Source organism: Astatotilapia calliptera, chromosome 11, assembly GCF_964374335.1.
Source record: "Astatotilapia calliptera chromosome 11, fAstCal68.1, whole genome shotgun sequence".
Taxonomy (NCBI): Eukaryota; Metazoa; Chordata; class Actinopteri; order Cichliformes; family Cichlidae; genus Astatotilapia; species Astatotilapia calliptera.
The window spans coordinates 25,829,743-25,849,853 of NC_137432.1; the positions used below are offsets into that span (position 1 = coordinate 25,829,743).

At 43.5% G+C, this 20,111-nt stretch overlaps 1 protein-coding gene across 6 annotated transcripts in view; it reads left to right on the top strand.

Annotated features, from left to right (window-relative positions):
- pou2f2b (POU class 2 homeobox 2b) overlaps positions 1-14,397 on the top strand; it is a 68,511-nt gene extending 54,114 nt beyond the window's left edge. For 4 of the 6 annotated variants that reach the window (XM_026183828.2, XM_080308409.1, XM_026183826.2 and 1 more), the window contains 15 exons: positions 3,553-3,618; positions 3,814-3,848; positions 4,249-4,305; positions 5,132-5,251; positions 5,441-5,776; positions 6,131-6,236; positions 6,329-6,420; positions 6,540-6,686; positions 6,780-6,921; positions 7,078-7,226; positions 7,733-7,930; positions 8,031-8,266; positions 9,558-9,626; positions 9,967-10,040; positions 13,929-14,397. In XM_026183828.2, the coding sequence (XP_026039613.2) occupies positions 3,553-3,618; positions 3,814-3,848; positions 4,249-4,305; positions 5,132-5,251; positions 5,441-5,776; positions 6,131-6,236; positions 6,329-6,420; positions 6,540-6,686; positions 6,780-6,921; positions 7,078-7,226; positions 7,733-7,930; positions 8,031-8,266; positions 9,558-9,626; positions 9,967-10,040; positions 13,929-14,257 (2,156 nt within the window). In that variant the 3' untranslated portion in view covers positions 14,258-14,397. The remainder of the gene's footprint in view (positions 1-3,552; positions 3,619-3,813; positions 3,849-4,248; positions 4,306-5,131; positions 5,252-5,440; positions 5,777-6,130; positions 6,237-6,328; positions 6,421-6,539; positions 6,687-6,779; positions 6,922-7,077; positions 7,227-7,732; positions 7,931-8,030; positions 8,267-9,557; positions 9,627-9,966; positions 10,041-13,928) is intronic. The other 2 variants (XM_080308410.1, XM_080308411.1) reach the window with 2 other exon arrangements.
- Positions 14,398-20,111: the final 5,714 nt, after the last annotated feature.

Genomic DNA, 20,111 nt, shown 5'->3' on the forward strand with positions numbered 1-20,111 from the left:
ACTGCTGTGACCTCTGGGAAGTTACTCTGACCAAAGTGACATGTCCTTCTCGCAAACTTCAACAAACGGCACATCACGCCAGATTATGTAACGCACAGCTTCACAAAGGTGCACCGGTGTGGAAAGCCAGTGCGGTAAACATTCGTGTATATCGGGAATAATCTTGTACAATTATTTTTGATGTGTCACCTCGTGAGCCGTGTTTAGGTTTTCTGTAAAGTTAATCATTTTTGCTCATTTTAAACATTGAAAGTAAATGAATGAGGGAAATTAAGTGTGGAAATTTGAAAGCACTCAGTCTTATTAATCTGGTCAAAGTACATCATTGCCATCCGTAAAAAAAAATTATTTACACTGTGTAGAAGTGGGAAAAAATGATTTTATGGGCATTATGTGGTGGTGACCTTTGTCTCTCAGTTCCAGCAGCATTTGGTTACATTCATGTGTTTTATTCACTTGTATGAGGCATTTTTATGTGTTACAAACAAAAAAACACAACAATAGTAACTTAGATTAAACAAACGACCCAAACTGACAAGAGCAGAGACCCTCATGACATGTTATGGCCTTGTTGTGGCATCCCAAATTTGTTCCTTCAGGTTCTCACTGTATTTGTTTTTTCAGCTTGAGTTCTTCTCTTGATTCCTAAATCATCGTTTTATTATTATTATTATTTCTAATATTATTAATATCTGTCCAGCTCCATATTTTATCATTACTATATTAACAATTTAGACACTAACATGTTCTTCCTGCTTGTCTCATCCTGGCACAGATATGCGATTGGTGTTGACATGACTCTTTGACATTCACTTTTAAATGGAAAATGTTTCTTTGCAATCAAATTCGGCAACCCTCAGCAACGCTTGGCTTCTCAAATCTGTAGTTAGTAAGTTTTATGACTCCAGTTCCCAGACACCCCCCTTGGCGCTGGGGTTATGTCCTGAATCAGGAAGTTGGGTGAAGAGTTGGTGGGGAGGGGGGGAAGGGGGAGGGGTTTGCAGGGTGGTTGCAGTGGAGTTTCATCTCGGCCAAAATACCCAGAGGAGAATAACAGAAACAGTCCAGACTGAGCACAGGCACTGTTGTTCCTTGTTCCTTTCTATTGCATCATTTATTCATGACACAGGATTATACAGCATTAAATTTGCTCTGCTGTGGATTCACTCAGTATGGTGAAGCAACTCTGAACTCTACTGTTTAACTCCAAGGGCTGCATATGCTGTAGCGGAGCAACAATGACAGGGCTGAGCAATTAAACCTGTTAGAAGCACTGTCTTATCCCTGCAGTAAATGCAGTTTGCACCACATGTGCAAAAAAAACAGTCAAGAGATGCGTCCTCCGCTTACACTGTAAACATGTTCAAAGCGTGTAAGTCACCCCAACACGAAATTATTTGTGTTTGTGTGTGCAGCAGTGTGTTGTAAAAGAGAGGGAGGTTTTAAAAGAGTGAAAGAGAGAGTGAGAGAGAGAGAGCAGGCTAATATTAATAGCCTCGCTGACAGTAAGTGTTGGGTTTAGCACTCTGCGCTCAACCCGGTACAAGGGGAAGTCGGGAGGGGAAGTGAGAAAAAGACACTACATCTTGATATACTGTCCCACCACTGTATTACTGACCACATTATCCACCATGCTACTGTCTGTAGACCATTTTTAACCATGAATCAACGCGCACCTTCTCCCCGTGTCCTGCGACGGGGCAGCGCAGTGCGATAGGCAGCACTTTGGGAGCTCTGCATTACTTCGGTTTTATGAGCTGGGCAATCATTTTATATGAGGAGGGGGATTTGGCTTTAGTATTGTACACTCCACGCGCTGAAGATCGCAGTGTAACAGGGCCCAATGTGGAAGAAGTGGAAATTTTACAGTGTGTTATAGATTTTTGCTATGGGGTACAGTTTGTTACGCGTGGCAAAAATTTGTGATTATTTAGAGGAAGATGTTATTTCTGTGCATATTCGGTGGGTTTTTGTCAGAAGTTGAGCAACACTGGGCAGTTTTGTTTTTTTTTGGTTTCACTAATAGCCACATCACGTAACACTGAAAGCAGGTGCCAAATGAAATGCTGGAATAACCGCAAACTGACCAGAATAATATATTAACCAGATGTTTGCATCCGCATCGTTGGGTGACCGATTTATCTTCAGCTATTTAAGGGAAATCCTGCAGTCAGTGTGTGTGTGTGTATGCACATGCGTGTGTGTGTGTGTATTTACACAGGGTTATAGCCACTGGCGGCAGAATGGCGCTTTTCAAGCTGATCATCACTTCCCCCTTTCCCTAAAGACACTATGTGTACCAAAGTCCACTGTTCTCACATCTGTTTCACTGAGACGAATGTGTTTCTGCAGCTGAATGAACATCTGATAAGGGAGTGACTCTTGATCGGTATCACTTTTTACGATTAGTGACTGCACTTTACTGATGCTTTGCTAATTTAAAACTGGCCTGGGGTCAGTGTTGGTCAGCAGAGCATCTTCTTCGTGTGTGATTACTGCCCCCTGATGGCGAAAACAATGCTTGACCACTTGCTTGTTGGACATTTTCTATATTTAAGGTGTCATGCTGATAAAAGGCAGAGGGAAGATGTACAGTTTATGTCATGTGCAGCCCGTGAGACTACAGGATGAAGAGAGGAGACATAAAGAGGAGAGGAAGGGGGGGAAAGAGTAGAGAGAAAAAGGAGGAGGGAGACTGAGAGTTTATTATGCAGGTGGCAGATATAATTAGTTGGTCGTTGGGCAGATTTGCATGTTTTCACAAAAGGGAAGTAGCGCTGTGTATCTGTGTGTGTTTGTGTGTGCGCATGTTAAGGAGTCAGAGCAGGGGGGGAAAAAAGGGTTTCAAATGGACACAACAGTTTGTGGTTTCAGACAAATAAAAAGGCTTTTATAATGAAATGGTACTGTTGTACTGTAACATAGAAAGAAAACTGCTAGAGAAACACCCACACACACACACGTGTGTGTAGTTATATATAAACACCCTCTCACCCACACTAATTATCTTCAGTCCCATCTTTCCTGTACACCCTGCTACCAAAATGCTCCCGTGTTTTTGTGCTAATAAAGTAATTAAAGACTTTAGCTTATTGTCTCCCTCCATTCATTGCTGTTGCTATAGGGACTGTCCCAATTCAACCAGGAAGTGATGTGGTCTTGTAATGAGTGACACACAGTGTGAGACATTTTTAGTACACCAAGTCTCCCACGTAAACACCTTGAGTTAAATTTAGAACCAGCAGACACCTTGGGTCAACCTACTCTTATGTTAAACCACTAATTGGAAAGAAAGAATGAATGAATGTGGGCTCAGTGAATGATTCAGCTACATTGTGTGGTGTACAGTGTGTAGGCTCAGGCTGTGACCTGAAAACATTTAACCCTAACCTATCTGAGATGAGCGCCCTGGCCGTACTCTTTTCCCTTCTGTCATCTAGATTGTCTCCGCTTGCTTCTTCTGTTATTCTGTCACTCTCTGCACTTTTTATCTGACACATATTTAGGAGTCAGCCTGTCTGACTTGTTTATCTGCGTGCTTTCCTGTTACAGATATCAGGATGTCAAAGCCAGGAGAGGCTGAAAAAGTCGGGGCTGACTCACCATTGGAGGGCACAGGTAAGCGGCGAGGGTCTGAGAGGCAGACGGCAAACACACACCCACACGTACACGTGATTTAATGCGGAATATATATGTTAAAAAAAACCAAAAAAACAAAAAGAGCGACACATGCATGACTTCGGAAATTGCAGCTGTAAGTTGATGCAGTGATGAAGATGTCATTTATCACTTTTTCCTTTGCCACCCACACAGATTCAGAGCGGAATGGACCAGAATCAAATCATCAGGTACATGTTACTCCTGTGTATTTACCTTCATCTCCCCCCCCCCCCCCCTTCATCTTTTTTCTGATTGATCCACCTAAGAAGAAGATTCAGTGTTGCACACACACTCCAGCACAGAGTCTGACATAAAAAAAAATATTTACTTGCAACATTTTGATAAAAGAGCTCCATCAAACCTGCCTTTCCTTTCTTTTTTTTATCTGTTTTCACCAAAAGTCGGTACTTCCAGACAAACTAACCATCACTTCCCCCATCGATTAGTCCCTCAGTTATTTGCAAGTAACATCGCAAGCTAACTTTTCACACAGTCAGGAATCCAGATATCCATTTTTCTTTTAGCAGAGATGGAATATGATGCATTTTGAAGTAATTTCTAAGACTGTGTCTAATTCTTCTCTTCTAGACTCAGTCAATGAAAGCCTGTCCTTTTCCTCTGTCACCAAACCTGAGCAGCACCAAGGTGAGTGTGTGCTTTTGCGTGTGTGTCCACATTACTGAACTGTGTGTGTGTGTCTGAGCCTGTGTTTGCGTTTGTACATCTTTTGTGTCTCAACGTCACACGCTGGGTTTTATTGACGGTACGGCTGCTTCAGCTTTGTGTTCATTTCTATGCACTGAATTACTCTTTTGTCACGCTCGACGTTGAGGTTGATAATGTGTCGACTCTCCACCCAGTCCCCAATGTAAACACGTTTGCAAAGAGCAGAGAGTATGATGGCACTCGTGTTTTTCACAAAGCCTTTTCAGTACTGAAGTAAATCTGAAATATTACTTCTCACCAAAAGGTAAAATCTTCCCTATTTGCATACCACAAGAGATATTCAAATAGGTACGCTGGAAAAGATCCCCTCTGTCTGTCTGAACATGGCTGGGTCTGGGAGGAAAGATCAACTCTTTGAGAAGGATGGGACAGGGGAAAAAAGTCTAGTGGAGTTGTATTTTATCACACAGACTGGGGACACATTTGAAGCATTCGAGGAAATTGCACGCTTTAAGACATTCAAATGATTTATCCTAGTGAGCTATGTGTCTTAAACATGGATAAATTCTTATAGTCTCATGCTCTAGAATTGAGTTAAAGTAGCACTTAATTAGTCCAATATTATCCAAAGATATTTAATATTTTCCTAACTTATGGATATCTGTGACAGGATGGCATTTGCTTGCATAGTCTCGATCGGATAATTACAAACACGTTTATATCAAATCGAGCTTTAATTCTAGCGCTGGCCCTCTAACCGTGTTTCCATTTCTGTATATGCTTTGCTGTTATGTCTTCATCTTAGAATAAGATGGAGGAGTGTGCTGACATGTCCCCAGCCCTCCCTTCCTCTCACGGCCCGACCCCCTCACAGACTGCTCTGCAACACACACAGCTCATGCTGACCGGCTCCCAGTTAGCAGGGGTAAGACTGACTTGTAGTATGCTCACACAGACACGCACTTGGCTTTTGCTTTTGCCTCGCTCGCTCCTCTGGTGGTGCTTTTTGAACACTTTGTTTCCCTCTTTTGTCACCTTTGTGCATTTCCCACTCTTGATTTCTTAATCCTCTCCTCTCCTTGCTTCTCCTCTCTTCTCTCGTCCTTTCCACCAGTTGACAGCTCTGTTGCCGGCGCAGCAGCAGCTGTTGCTGCAGCAGGCTCAAGCGCAGCTCCTGGCTGCAGCTGTGCAGCAGTCCAATGCAGCCCATGCAGCTCACGCTGCCCACGCAGCCGCCCAAGCCAATCAGCAAGCTCAGGCAGCTGCAGCAGCCAATCAGCAAGCCCAGCAGCAGCAGCAGCAGCAACAACAACAACAGCAGCAAGTGGGGCAGCAGACTCAGTCGCAGTCCCAGGGACAGAATACACAGGAGCAGAGCGCCCAAAGCGTCCCTGTCCCACCTCCTCCATCCCAGCTCACCCTCTCCCAGCCAATCCAGCTCACTGCCCAGGTACTGGCTGCCGTTAAAGCCACTTCCTGATGAGCGGCGTGATTGAGGAGCCGCTATCAATCCATGGAGCAGCTCATAATGCATGTCTACTGTAGATTTCGTGATTCACAGTTTCCACCTTGCATGAACGCACACATTTTCCTTTTCTTAACTCTGACGTGACAGAAAAAGTTTTTCCTTTCGCTTCTACGCGTTCTGTTGGTATACATTTCATATACCTCCTTTCCTGAGCTGGAGGAACCGTATATAACATACTAGCACATTTTGATGTGACTAAGCCGTCCTTCTGCTTGTAGAATTGCAAAATCTTATTGTCTGTCTGATGTATCCGTTCTCTCTCTCTCTACTGGAAAGGACATTCAGCAGCTGCTGCAGCTACAGCAACTGGTGTTGGTCCCCGGCCACCCGCTCCCGTCTCCTGCCCAGTTCCTCCTTCCACAGGCACAGCAGAGCCAGCAAGGTGGGGAGGCCCTTTATGGCAGAATAACTTATAGATACAGTCATTTAGACACAAATTATACACAGAACTCATATTTTGCTTTTCTTCTTTAGGACTCCTATCGACACCAAATCTTATTCCGCTACCTCAGCAAAACCAAGGGAGCCTGCTCTCTGCTCCGACTAGAATGGGGCTTCAGGCACAGGTACAAGGAAACTTTGAAGCTTTAGTCAGTGGAAAAGAAAAACCCAGCCTCAGCAGCACGAGTCATTAACAAACACTTCTGTTTCTGTCTCACTCTCACTTTCACTCCTCCCGCTGCAGCGAGATAAGGGTGTGGAGGTGAGTGGTGGAGGTGTGACCACGGTGCCTTCCGTGACCTCTCACCCCGAGGACCCCAGTGACCTCGAAGAGCTGGAACAGTTTGCCCGCACTTTCAAACAAAGACGCATCAAACTAGGCTTCACACAGGTAAGTGAGACACCCCTCTACACCAACACTACATGCTTTGGGTTTTTTTGGTGAATACATTTTAATTTCTTTTGCTTTTAATCTGTCCATCAGGGAGATGTAGGCTTGGCCATGGGGAAGCTGTACGGCAATGACTTCAGCCAGACCACCATCTCCCGCTTCGAAGCCCTCAACCTGAGCTTTAAGAACATGTGCAAGCTGAAGCCACTGCTGGAGAAGTGGCTGAATGATGCAGGTGAGATCACTGCAGTCACACAAACTGGAATATCAGATTGAGATAGAGATGATTCACAGTATTTTCCAAGAACTGCAGATGCACAGAGTAGGTGTTATGACTGTTGTCAGTTGAACGTTAAGCTTGTGTGAACGTGCTGGTGAATTTGCCCTTCAGAGACCATGTCCATAGACAGCACCCTGCCCAGCCCCAGCTCCCTGTCCTCACCCTCTCTGGGCTTCGACGGCGTTCCCTCGCGCCGCAGAAAGAAGAGAACCAGCATCGAGACGAATGTACGTGTGGCCCTGGAGCGCTCTTTCATGACGGTAAGATGAGTCAACTTATTATTACAGTGACTGTCTTTTTTTCTGTATTACACAGGATTCTTTTATCTTTATCCCTTTTATGTTGGTGTTGCTCATAGGTTATACACCAAAAAAAACAAAACAACTAAATGTGGATTTTAAAATATTAAAAAAGTCACCGAAATACTTACTTAATAATACTTAATCTTGCCCCAAATGCAAGATCCACCGAGGCAGACTGATCTGACAGTAGCTGGCTTCGCCCCTCTTAAAGTGTTTTTAAGTACAAATAAAGATGTTTGTGGTTTCCTGTCACCACTGTGTATGGTTTTGTTGTCAGCCTCGCAGCACTTGTAACAAACACATTGACAAATGAAGCCTTCAGCTTCATTAGACACCTGACAGTAAAGTAATTTGTGTACACAGCCTTTTATTTTCTGTAATTTTCAGATTTTCATTCTTTGTGGTTGTGAAAATTCTTCACGTCTTGCCGTTGTTAATATTTTCCATCATGCCACCTTCTGCAGAACCAGAAGCCTACCTCAGAGGAGATCCTGCTGATCGCCGAGCAACTCAACATGGAGAAGGAGGTGATCCGGGTCTGGTTCTGCAACCGCAGGCAAAAAGAGAAGCGCATCAACCCGAGCAGTGCCACTCCTCCTCTGCCCAACCAGCCCCCCACAGCCCCACCAGCGCACAAGCCACCCTGCTACAGCCCTCACATGGTACGCCTAGTCGAACGCATTGCAGCAACTTTCCCAAAAGTATTTTTATCGAAGTCGTCGGTAATAAACACGCCGCTGTCCTCTTTTTCCTCTCTGACAGATGTCCAGCCAGATGTCACAGGCCGTGACGAGTCTCAGCAGCACATCGGTGACCACCATGTCCTCCGTCTGCCCTCTGACTTCCAGCCTCACCTCCACCCACCCCTCTCTCAGCTTAACCCACACCCCACTCAGCTCCACTCCCTCCCCGGCAACTCCACCTCCTCCACCTATTCCTCCCCGCAGCACAGCCAGCCCGGCCACCCCCAGCCACAGCACACTCAACCTTAACACAGGGTAAGAGGCCACGAGGCCTTCACAGCAAAGCACCTCAGAGCACCTCTTACCACCGCAGCTTTCACCCAAATAAATGCAGGTTTGACGATAGTGACAGAGAGACATATGTGGCGTAGCTGTTGTTCTGTCTTTGACAGATTTGATACCTCTCTGAGTTTGACGACTGACTGCTATGGATCCTGAACGTGGAGCGTCATCTCTGGTGCTAGCAGTGTTGGAAAATTAAAAGCAGCAATTCAGTGCAGAAAAAGAAACGTTCCAGTTTTTATTGGCAACACCCGTTTTGTGCTTGTGAAGAAAATAAACTTTGCAAACAGGAAATATAATATTTTGGACATAACTCAATTCAAAGCTGTGACAAGCACATTTAAAAAAGATTAATTCGCCTCCACTGTCAGCAGAAGTATCAGAAAATATACATCAAAAAATATGTGTAGGAAAAAAAGGGGAACTGCTGTGCTCCTTTTTAGCTCCATATCCCTCTAGACTAGCTCTGCATAATAATTCATAATAAGCCTGAATTATCTTATACCAGCTCCCTGTGCAGCTCCTCAGTTTATCTCCCTTTAGGCCAGTTTTCTTCTGATTGCCTCTCATAAACAAAATAGTTAAACAGAAAGTGAATAGGGCTGATGAGCCTGAGATGATCAGGTTAAGTGTATTGTGCTCACTGACGCTATGTTGAGTCATAAGTAGACAAAAAAGAAGGTCTTAGACTGAAAATTTAGAGCCACCTGAAGCCTAAATATTTATCTCACACGGATTACGTTTACATATACTTGTATCATTAACCCGAATACTAATTAGTCATTTAATATGAGTAATATTATAAAATGCAAAGGATTAATATTTAAAACCAATCTATGTGCGTGGTTGAACATTAACCTTACCCACCAGCAACATGAAGTCAGAGGTGAATCATCGGTTTTAATCATTTATCTTGATCTGCAGTCTGAAAACGCAACTGCATACGGCCACACATTTCCACAAACACTGCTCACAATCAATACTGCACTGCTCCACGCTCGGTTCAGCTGCAATTTGTAGTTAAATGCTTTTTACTGTACACACAAACACACAAACAGTGACTGAGCACATAAGCATTAACTGATATCCCAGCATGCCGCTGGATGCCACTGCTTCCCCTGTGCAGCAGTGCATGCTAACTCTGTGTGTGTGTGTGTGTGTGTGTGTGTGTGTGTGTGTGTGTGTGTGTGTGTGTGTGTGTGTGTGTGTGTGTGTGTGTGTGTGTGTGTGTGTGTGTGTGTGTGTGTGATTTTTGTGTTCACAGCTTATGGCGAATGGGTAAAAAGAATGGTGACGTGTCTAACTACATCACCGATTTTGCTGCAAACCTGAGGTGAATACGACTGAAGCACACACACACACATTACACACTTTAGACAGTTCAGATGTGTTTCTTCATTATTTCATGTGAATTCTGTGTTAAGATGAATAATACTTCATTAGGTTGCTCTGTTTCTTTCTGCATTTCGAACCTCGTTTGCATTTGTGCAGCCAACAGTCAGCAAACTTCTGCTCTTTATACGTGCTGAGATGAATTTGCCTTCTGCCTGTCCTTGCCACTAAACCTGCTTTTTCCTCCCCTCCCTCACCTTTTCTCCTCTGCCTGTCTCTGTTTGTGTGTCTGCTTGCACATGTGTCGTGCTTGGTGCGTGTGCGCGCGCGTGTCACAACAGGAACACTGTGATGGGAGTTAACACAGGGATGAATCAAGCCCTCCTCGGTAACAATCCCCTGGCCACTATCCAAGGTGTGTGTGTGTGTGTGTGTGTGTGTGTGTGTGTGTGTGTGTGTGTGTGTGTGTGAGAGAGAGAGAGAGAGAGAGAGAGACATTGAAAGGAAAATAGGAGAGAGAATAACAAAAAAGAGGTACAAAGCCTGCCTTCAGCCCCTCTCATAAACAGAATATAATTAAAAGGTCAAAGCTGAGGTGGAGGTGAGGTGGTGTGCAGTATTATTTCATTTCTTGAGCAGTCTCAGGGTCAGAGAATACATAAAAAAACCCCATCTTCAGCAGAAAGGCGGTGCATCTTCCTCCTCTAAAACTGTTAGAGAAGTCGTCCTCTCAAACACACCTACACACATAAATGTTAAAACTCAAATGCACACTCTTCAGGACCCCTACATAAACCTTCCTACACTCAAGAACAAGACAAAAATAGCCACAAAAAAACTTTTGTGTCCCACAAGAGTGACCAGGGAAGAGTCCCAGCTAACGTCAGTTTAGCAGAGCTAGTTTTTAACCTCGCTTTGTGGGGTGACAGCGTGAAGGGGGAGGGAGCTGCAGTAAAAAGAGAAGTGTGAGGATGAGTAATACAGTTAATACATGGTGGGTGAATCAGGTCGCACACGCTGATTACCGACTGGAGACACGGATGAATGGGCAAACAAGTGTGTTCATCCACAGTTGAGAGAGCTGCAGAGAAGAGGAATAAACTTATTTGTCATACATTATCATCTACATGCATGAACCCATCCCATCAAGTGTCTGTGTGTAAGTGACGGTGGTGGTTTACGTTAATGTGTGGGCTTGTTTCTGTCTTCGTGCTGTCTCACGCATCCTTTTCATCTTTTTATCTAATCATCAAAAATATGTTGAGAGTTTGAGGGAAAACCTCAGAAGAAATCTTTTCGAGGCAGTCTGTTTGGGAAGTTCGTCATAAGTCATCTTTCAGTTTAGGTGAAGTTCTTTTTATATCGGTAATTCAAATAGCAGGCAGAGGACTTATGGATTGTTGTCAGAGTATCTAAAGTCAACAGGGGATTTTAATCTTAAAACATCACTGAAAACCAAACGTTATCACCGAAAAGCAAAAAAACCACCATAATTGTTCTTAACAGGCTGTAAATCAGTCAACACATAAGACATTCTCCACTTTAGAGCTGTCTGGTAGCCAAATACTTCTGTTAAAGTGCCCATATTATACTTTTAGTCTTCCTCTTTCCTTTAAAGGGGGCCTATTATGTTTATTTCCCCTTGCTTTTATTCTCGGACTCCACTTGAGTAGCTTTGCATAATTTACAGTTAAAAATAATCAGCATAAATGTACCTTATTTTGGGCCTCAGTGCAGCCCTACTGTTCACCCACCGTCTTGGAAAAAGCGGTTTTATTACCTCTCCCTTTAAGGCCACACATTTCTCTTGGAGCGTTTGCGGTAAACAACACAGAGCCAAGATAATATTAAATATAACTGCTTTCGATGATCATACAGAGCCAACGGTAGGAATAAACCTTCTTATCAATGTTCCAAATAAATATATTTCTAAAGGTGCTATTGGCATGAAATTCTCACCAGATGTCAGTAACAACCCATCCAGTCCACACATGCAAAACAAAAAACACAGATGTCCATAAGTTATGTGTAGTGATGGTAAATGACACAGGGTAACAGTATTACTGAAATGTATTTAATACTTTGTACAAAAGGCTTTATTGGCAATGACAGCCTAAAAACGCCTCATGTATGGAGAAACTAGCTGCGTGCGTTGCTCAGGTGTGATTTTGGCCCGTTCTTCCACACAAACAGTCTCTGAGCTTTAGTCATTTCATAGATTTTCAGTGGCTTTCAGATGATTGGTCTCCATGTTATTCAGCAAACCCTAAATGATCTTCAGCATGCTTTTTCTTCAGCAATGAAGTCCTGTGTGGCACCTGCTGATTCAAGGTCCTTGGCTCTTGGATAACTCTTCTGATAATTCTTTTCACTCCAAAAGATGCTCGCAGGTAGCTTGAGTAGATTAGAATTTCTTCTGTAATGCCATCACTATGTCTGCAACAATAAAGTTGCGAAGGGCTTGAAGGCGCTCATTAGTTTTACCCATCATGAGATGTTTATTGTACGAGATCTTTTTATAGGCCACCAGCTGGGACTAAACTAGATTACTTTCTAATTACAGATGGATTTTAGTTGGTTAGATGGGTTGTTAGTGACATCTGGTGATAATTTCATGTCAGCAGCACCTTTAGAAATGTATTTACATAGAACATTGACAGAATGTAGAATAGATAGATAGATCTAGCATATGAGACACGGTGACTTGATTTTACTTTCTCGCTCAGCTGCTTCTGCAACTCTAAAATGTTTCATATGCAGGGGCGAAGAACTGAACTTTTATTACTTACTCCATTACCTTTTTTGAAACCACAATAGAAGAAGATGGCAGTGAGACCTGCTATGATGTACAGAGACGGTGACACAAAAAAAAACAGGAGGCAGAGCTGAAGATACTCAGATATTTATTGGGAGTGATGGAGATGTAGTCCGAGAGGCAAGGCTGAGATGGTTTGCAGAGGAGGGATAGTGAATATATTTGAAAAGGGATGTTGGAGATGGAGCTGCCAGGTAGGGAAAAAAGGGAAGACCACAGAGAAGTATGAATGTAATGAAGGCGGAGATGCAGAGGGCTGGTGTGACAGAGGAGGATGCTAATGACAGGATGAGGTTGGGGCAGATGATCCACTGTGGCGACCCCTAATGGAAAGAAGAAGATGATGCTACAGCAATAGACAAATCACAATATAATTACTAACAGGGCTAATGCTACAGTCTTTCTGCTTCTCTTTTACTCTTTACTGCATAACTCTAGGAGAAGGCCGTATTTACAAATGTTTCTTTTCCCAAAGAACAAACATTAGAAGTTGTACAGGCAGTTAATGCTTCCATCGAAGCTGCAGGTTTTGCCACAGTGTCGTGAAATTAATACATTTGTTTGGCATCCAAGCCCAGCCTCAGGGGGTCACCTGCTAGTTCACTTCTCCTTGTCCTACTCCTACAATCCCAAGCACAGATAAATGGGAGAGTTGAGTCAGGAAGGGCTTCGGATCTGTGCCCGATCAACTAAGTGGGTCCCTCTGCTGTGGTGACCCACTGGGAATAAAGGAGCAATCAAAAAAGCATCCTTGGTTTTGCTGTATAGTACACAATCGACCGCAGATCTTTGGTTTTGTTTTTGTGTGAGGTCTATTAGACAGCTATGCTATTTATGTACGTAACCAACGCTGCTTCACTGTCGACAGAGCAGGGTGAAAATAGGCAGCATGAAATTATAAAAGCATGCAAACCTATTTCAGTAAATCCGCAAAATAAAATAAGCCTGCAGATGTGCGTAAAATGAGCACTTTAAAAAAAAAGTGTTCCTTATGCTAAACAGTCATAAACATGAGTGTAATTAAAATTCAGCTCTCTATCTTTGGCACAGTCTGTGCATGAAACAGCCAATCACAGATCTCCGATCAGCTAAACTGATGCAAACCTGATCCCCTAAGATTAGCTCGCTGAAGATATTTCACAATGTTCGATTATTTTTAACAAGCTGTTACATCTCGCGCCAGTGTGTTGAAATGGGGACTGACATTAGGTTTTTTTGAAAAGAACAATTTCCCACTTTTTTCTAACACAGGGTGGGATCTGTGCTGCAGGAAGTCATTTAGTTCAGCAGTGGAAGGTGAAGAAGCCTGAGAGAAGGACCACTGTTACTAAACTAAAGATGATGAATCCCCAAAAGAAATAAGAAAAAAAGACAAATACTAAAAGCCAAAACTTAATATAGTATTGATTTTATATTCTGATATACTGTGAAAGTGTCCTCTGGCCACGGTGGGCAATTTTATTAACCTTTTTTCTCTCTCTGCCTCAGCCCTAGCAGCCAGTGGTGGCCACCTACCTCTTTCCACTCTTGAGGGTGGGAGCAAGGTGATGCTGGGGGCATCCGGGGGTCAAGGTGGGGGCATCCCCTCCTCCCTCTTCCTCAACCACCCCGCCCTCCTCCACATTGGCCAGAATCCCAACGCCGGACTGGTCAGCACCACCGTAGCCAAAGTCTCCCAGTCCTCGCCCTTCCCCTCGGCCAGCAGCATCAGCCCCACACCCTGCTCCCCCTCTCCCTGCTCCAGCCCCGCCTCTTCCTGCTCCTCCAGCGAAATGGCACACAGCCCGCCCTCTCTGGGCGGGGCCAAGATCGAGTGACCCCCTCCAAGGGCCAATCAGAGAGGAGGAGGAAGGAGGATACTATAACCTCGCCTTTCACACCAAAGCTATCTCTTTCTCTCTCTTGTGCTCTTCTTTCGTTATTTTTCTTTTCCTCAATGGCTCTCTCTCTCCTTCTCTCCCAGTCTTTCGATGCCAAAAATACACAGAATGAAAGAGGAGAGATGGAGGGAAAGAGGTGAAAGAGGGGAGAAGGGAGAGAAAGGAGAAGATTGAAACCAAAAATCTTTATCTATCCAAAAAAAACAAACAAAGATGGAAAGGAGGCAACGTGGGACCTTTTTGTCAAGAACACGTGATGTCGACACGGCACCTCTCCACTCTTTCTCTTTGAAGGAAAGCAAACCGATGACTCTTTAACAAAGAGATGTTAGGTAGAGGTGCTCGTCGAAGTGCATAAACCAAAAATGACAAAAGAAAAACTTTACTATATGACAAAGGAATGGCGCAAGGACAAAAAAAATGAAGAAGAGGAGGACTTTGCTTTCTTTTTTTTATTGTTGTTATTATTAATAAGAAAAGCTGCGGGTCTGAAGGAAGAGGAGTGGGGTGGATACGTTTAAACCAAAAATTTACCTGAGGAGGAGGCGGAGGAGGAATACACAATGACAAAAAACAAAAAAAATCCCAAAAAATCGACAACCATACCAAAATCACAAATACCAAAAACCAAAAATACGGAGAGAAAAGCTTTATTCAAAGGACGTGTAAATACTGAAGCTATCCAGGACCAGGACTCTACTGCTACTTTCACACAACATACATACACACGCACACATGCACACACACGCCCATCCATTCTGCATCGACTCATCATGTCTGCGTCTGCTCATGTGTTTCCTATAGGTTTGCATGTTGGATTACTTTGAATGATTTTCTAACATCTGCTGTGTAAAAGCTCATATACGATTGTATGATATGTTTCTCAGCCCTGCTCTATCTTCATGTGTGTTTAAGTCTCTTTACCTACCTCTGGTCGCAAGAGCATAGGATAGTTTGACTTTAACTTCATAGCAGGCCTGACATGTTTTACACTTTGAGAAGATTTTTTTCTTTTCTTTTTTTGTTTTTGTTAACTATTTATTAGTGCCATTATGAACGGTTTAGCTGGTATTTATTTTGTATGCTGTTGTAGTGTTAGCTTTGGAGTGTGAGTCATTGTCATCTTCAGGGTTTCCGCCAGAACAGAGAACAAAAAGCTGTCGGGTCCAGCTGGGGATTTAAGGTGGCACTCGGTTAAAGGTGGCGCTCAATGGCTCCTCGCCCGCCGTCATGCACGGCCTACTGGCAGGACAGCAGGACTGTGTAGGTGCGGCTTTTGCTATTTCTGTGCCGATGGTGAGAAAACGGGAGAAAGGGAGGCACAGTGCGTTTCTCTCTCCTCTTAACATGAAGATAAAATAATGTAGGCTATACCAGCAGGAGAGCGCGGTTAACCTTGTTTACATAACCCCCCCAAAAAAAGATCCCAGCCAACAGCTTTAGTCTTTAAATAAGTAAAGTAAAAACTTGCCCCTCAGTTTGGACCCAGAGATCCCGTGAGGGGCTTGCAATACGCTGACGGAAACCCTGATCTTGATCTTCATCGTGGACGTGTCTGTCTTCATGGCATCTTGTTTTTAATGTGAACCTTCTCTGCAGGAACATACGTTACAGTGATAATAAAACGCTCATCTCAGCCCTCACCAAGTGCCAATAGTTCAAAGATAAAGAGTTGGCACATTTCAAGGAGTGAATGAATTTTTTTATTTTATTTTTTCTTATCAAGACCTAAACATTTTCTGTTGTGCTTAATCAGACCCGTTCTTTGCTCGGTCTTAAAGATAACCCATTATCGGTGACTCCACGGCTTAAATGAACACGCCCTGCTAAACTTCACACTCTGAAAATGATGTTTGTAAAGAGTGGTGACCGTTTGGAAAGTATGAAATGGGGCTGTGATTGGAGATTTGCAGGAATCACCGTTTGAGATTGAAGGCTAAACAAGTCAATAAAGCCAAGTTTAGTCACAGCTGGCTCTCGTTCCTGCCTCGTCAATCAGCGTAGACGTCCTGACACCTGTATGTCTAGACATGTTTACTGATATTTGTCTGTTTCCATCATCACCCCATCAATCATTTCATTTTCCACCTCAGACTGCCATTAATTCTCAAATGGAAACCAAAGCATTTTTTCAAGGCTGGGCTTTTCTATAAGAGCCGCAGCCAAGACACATGAACACAATACAGAGACAGAGGTGGAGATGAGGGGGGCGGGGGGAGCTGAGAACAGGAGGGTAACACTGGAAGAAGCCCCCACTCCCCTCTGCTGTAATCCCCTCCACCCGGCCCGTCCAAGAAACCCAACTCGGGAAGGGGGGGTTTCTTTATTTATACGGGACTGATCCTTTACTACAACAAAGAAGGGTATGCTGGGACACGCTGTAGTGAGCAGGGAGCAGGTGTCACATGTTTTTTGTTGTTTTTGCTTTTTTTTTTTTTTTTAAAGAGGATACCAAAAATAAACCCAAACCAAATAAAAACCAAACAAACCCAAAACCCAAGGAGCGACAGAAGCAAACCAAAAAGAACCCAAACCAAATGTGGCTGGAGGGAGGAGGACGGGAGGAGGACACGGTGCAGGAGATGAAACAAACGAAGCATCGCTGTGTGTCTGTCTGTAAGCGTCAGGGCTGCAGTGCCAGCCTGTCTGAAACTGTGTAGCATGGATGGAGGCGACTTAGAGGAGCAACAGACGGCTCCTCCCCTCCTCTGCCCCCCCCTCTCCAGCTCAGCTCTCTGGTCCTGGATGGAGCTAAACGCAAATGACCTCACTGAACTGAAATCTTATTTAAAAGGAAAAAAAAATCTGTTTTTATTTTTCTGTTGGTTGGTTCCGATTGTTTTATCTTTGCTGTGTCTCTTGATGCCGTTTTATGTACTGTACTTTAGTGCTTATTATTACTTATTTGGGATAACGTACTCGCTTACTTACTACAAGAGCTATTTTTTTTGTAGTCGTGCTAGAGATTTTTATCAGGTGGTTGGAAAAAAATACTGTGAAAATTTAGCTTCCAGATTTTTATTAGATAAAGAAACGGACTGTCTCGGCAGAAAAAAAAACTGAAGACGAACACAATAAGCCAAAAACGAAAAGAGTTGAATAGCAAACCTTAAAAAAAATTAAAAAATGCCAAACCAAATGAACCAAACCAAAAACACAAAGTGGGCAGGGACAGATACCGCCTTTTCTGCACAAGGGTGGAGAAATGTGTTGGTCTCAGTTAGTCTGAGTGTGTTTTTCTGTATTTAAGCGGTGAGAAAAATAAAAGGTTAGCAGTGATCTCTTGTCACTAATCCCGAAACCCAAAGACAGCAGCGTGAAACGCGCTCACAGATACAGAACAACACACACAGCGAAGGCCTCGGTTAAGGTGATGTGTTGCAAGTTGGACGCAAACGTATCCAAAGAATATTTGGTTTGATGCGCACCGGAAAAAGACAGTCGACACACGAGAATCGTTTCACAAACCAAGCTTTAGATGTGGGGAGAAGGGGCGTGGTCGCACCTTAAAGGTGAATCCTTTCCTCCACGTTGACTCTTAGACGGAATGTACCTGTTAGTGCTTCTATAGATTTTGTAGAAAAAAAAGATCTATGTTCTACTGCTTACTTATCGCTAATGTATTAAAAAGAAAAAATGCTTACAAAAAAGACTTTGAGAAAAAAAAAAAGATCCTTAAAAAACATTGATGATAATAACTTGATTTTAGACCAAAAATTTAAACTATCTCTCTTTGGATTTTTCTTTCTCCTTGTTAATCATGATTTAGACTTTTGATTGTACTATTTATTCAGGGTAGAGTTGGTTTGTTTGCTTGTCTTTATCTTTGCTATTTATTTGGTAATTTATTCCTATAGTTGTTTTTTCATTTTCCTATTTTGGGGATGTATTTGTCATGTTTTTCTTTTCAACACCCTTCTGAGGTTCTTTCTTCTGTCTTCAAACCAAATAATACCAGAAATGCCAACGCAGGTTCTGTTAGGGGGGGTTATATGAAGATATTCCCTTCCTTTCCTCATCGAGACGACTTTCCTCTTAAAGGGGAAGGGAAGCACGCAGCGGTGAGAGGTAGCACTGTGCGGACCGACGCTTCATGATTTGCAGGGGCGCAGGTTTTGTGGACGTACTTTGTGTCTGGGTGTAATTAAAAGAAAAAGTCGGTCTAAAATCCAGCGTCGGTGCAGGGAAAGGATAAATATGATTTGTAGCATGAAGTGTTCTTTGAGGCACAATGCTGCCTCTGTTCTCTATCTTTTCTCCACAGGGAGAACACACAAAGCTTTACAGCTACACAACCAAAAACACAAAAGAAGAAGATCAACTAGGGCCAAGGCTTCGCTGTTTTTTACATGATAGAGAGGAAAGAAGGAGGCAAAGGAGAAAGAGGGTTATTTTGAATTCCCAGCTGTAAATTGCCTTCTAACGTCTCACTTTGTCTCCGTTTCTGTTTTTTCTTTCCGTTTCCACTTTTTGTGTAAGGTGCTTTTGCCTTCTTTTTAAATTTCCTCCATCCACTGTAGGATGTAAAAGAGAGATAGTTCATCATATACCTCATATTCTTTGATGATAAACCAAATAGATGAATGCTTTAAATCGCGGGGCTCCAGTGGGTATTGGGGTATGGGGACGTGTGGACTGTGTGCTTGTACTGACTGGAAGCGGCACGGTGAGGTCAAAGGTCATTATTCTTTATGGACAAAAGGTTTGGGAACAATTTGGGAGGGGACCAAATCCTTGGATGGATTGTAGTTTTGGTGCAGTTTAGGGTTAAAAGGCCCCACTGGTTTACGCTCCAGTCTACACACACACACACACACACACACACACACACACACACACACACACACACACACACACACACACACACACATGCCTTGTCCCCCTGAAAACCACCCCCGCTGTCTGTGTTGAGCTTTGAACACAGCCCTCTCCTCACATCCTACCCTCACTGCTGCCTCCCTGTCAAACATGCACTATGGGCTTAAAGCTGCTCTTCTGACATCAAATCTGGATCTGTTATAGACTTTATAAAGCTTCCAGGTTTGTGCCTCGGAGCAACTTTAGCCCTCTTTCGCCTTTGGGTCTTTATTGCCCAATCTGATCAGTCCACGTGCATCAGGAGGCGCCGTAGGGCAGGTAGCCACGGGGACGGCTGAACCCGAGCTTGCTAGGTGACGCATCCAAACACGTTTCACAACTCTGTGTGTACGTGTGTGTTTATGTGTATGTGTGTTGAGAAAGTGGAAGTTGGAGGGAGAGATGTACACATGATCAAAACATCTGGATTCTTCCTGAGAGTTCAGATGTTTCATCTTTTTTTCCCTACTCTCTGTCTCTCTCGAACCTCGGGGTTTGAGGGACCGGGTGCAAAGTGCAGGTCTCTGTGGCAGGGATACCCCCTTAGCGAATGATACCAAAGTCAATGCCCTGCCATGTGACCCAGCGCGATGTTCACGCTCCCAAAAATCCTGACGTTGCAATAACTGTCAGGCATTCTCCTCCATAAAATCTTTACAGAAGTTGTTCTTTGTTTTTAAACACAGTTGCACACTGGAGGGATGAAATGTTCGCTTTCTTGCAGAATGTTAGATAAGGTTACAGTAGCATATAAAGCCAATGCGGCCATGGTGATGCCAAAGATTGTCTTGTAAAGTTCAGCTGTGAAGCCTCAAGTTTCATATTTTGGTTGTCGCCTTCTTTTAATCAAAAACAAGCCGTCACATTGGCAGAAATGGAAACTGAGGGTGGCTGCATCCTCGGATAGTAGCAACTGTCAGTCGCACTAAATCCT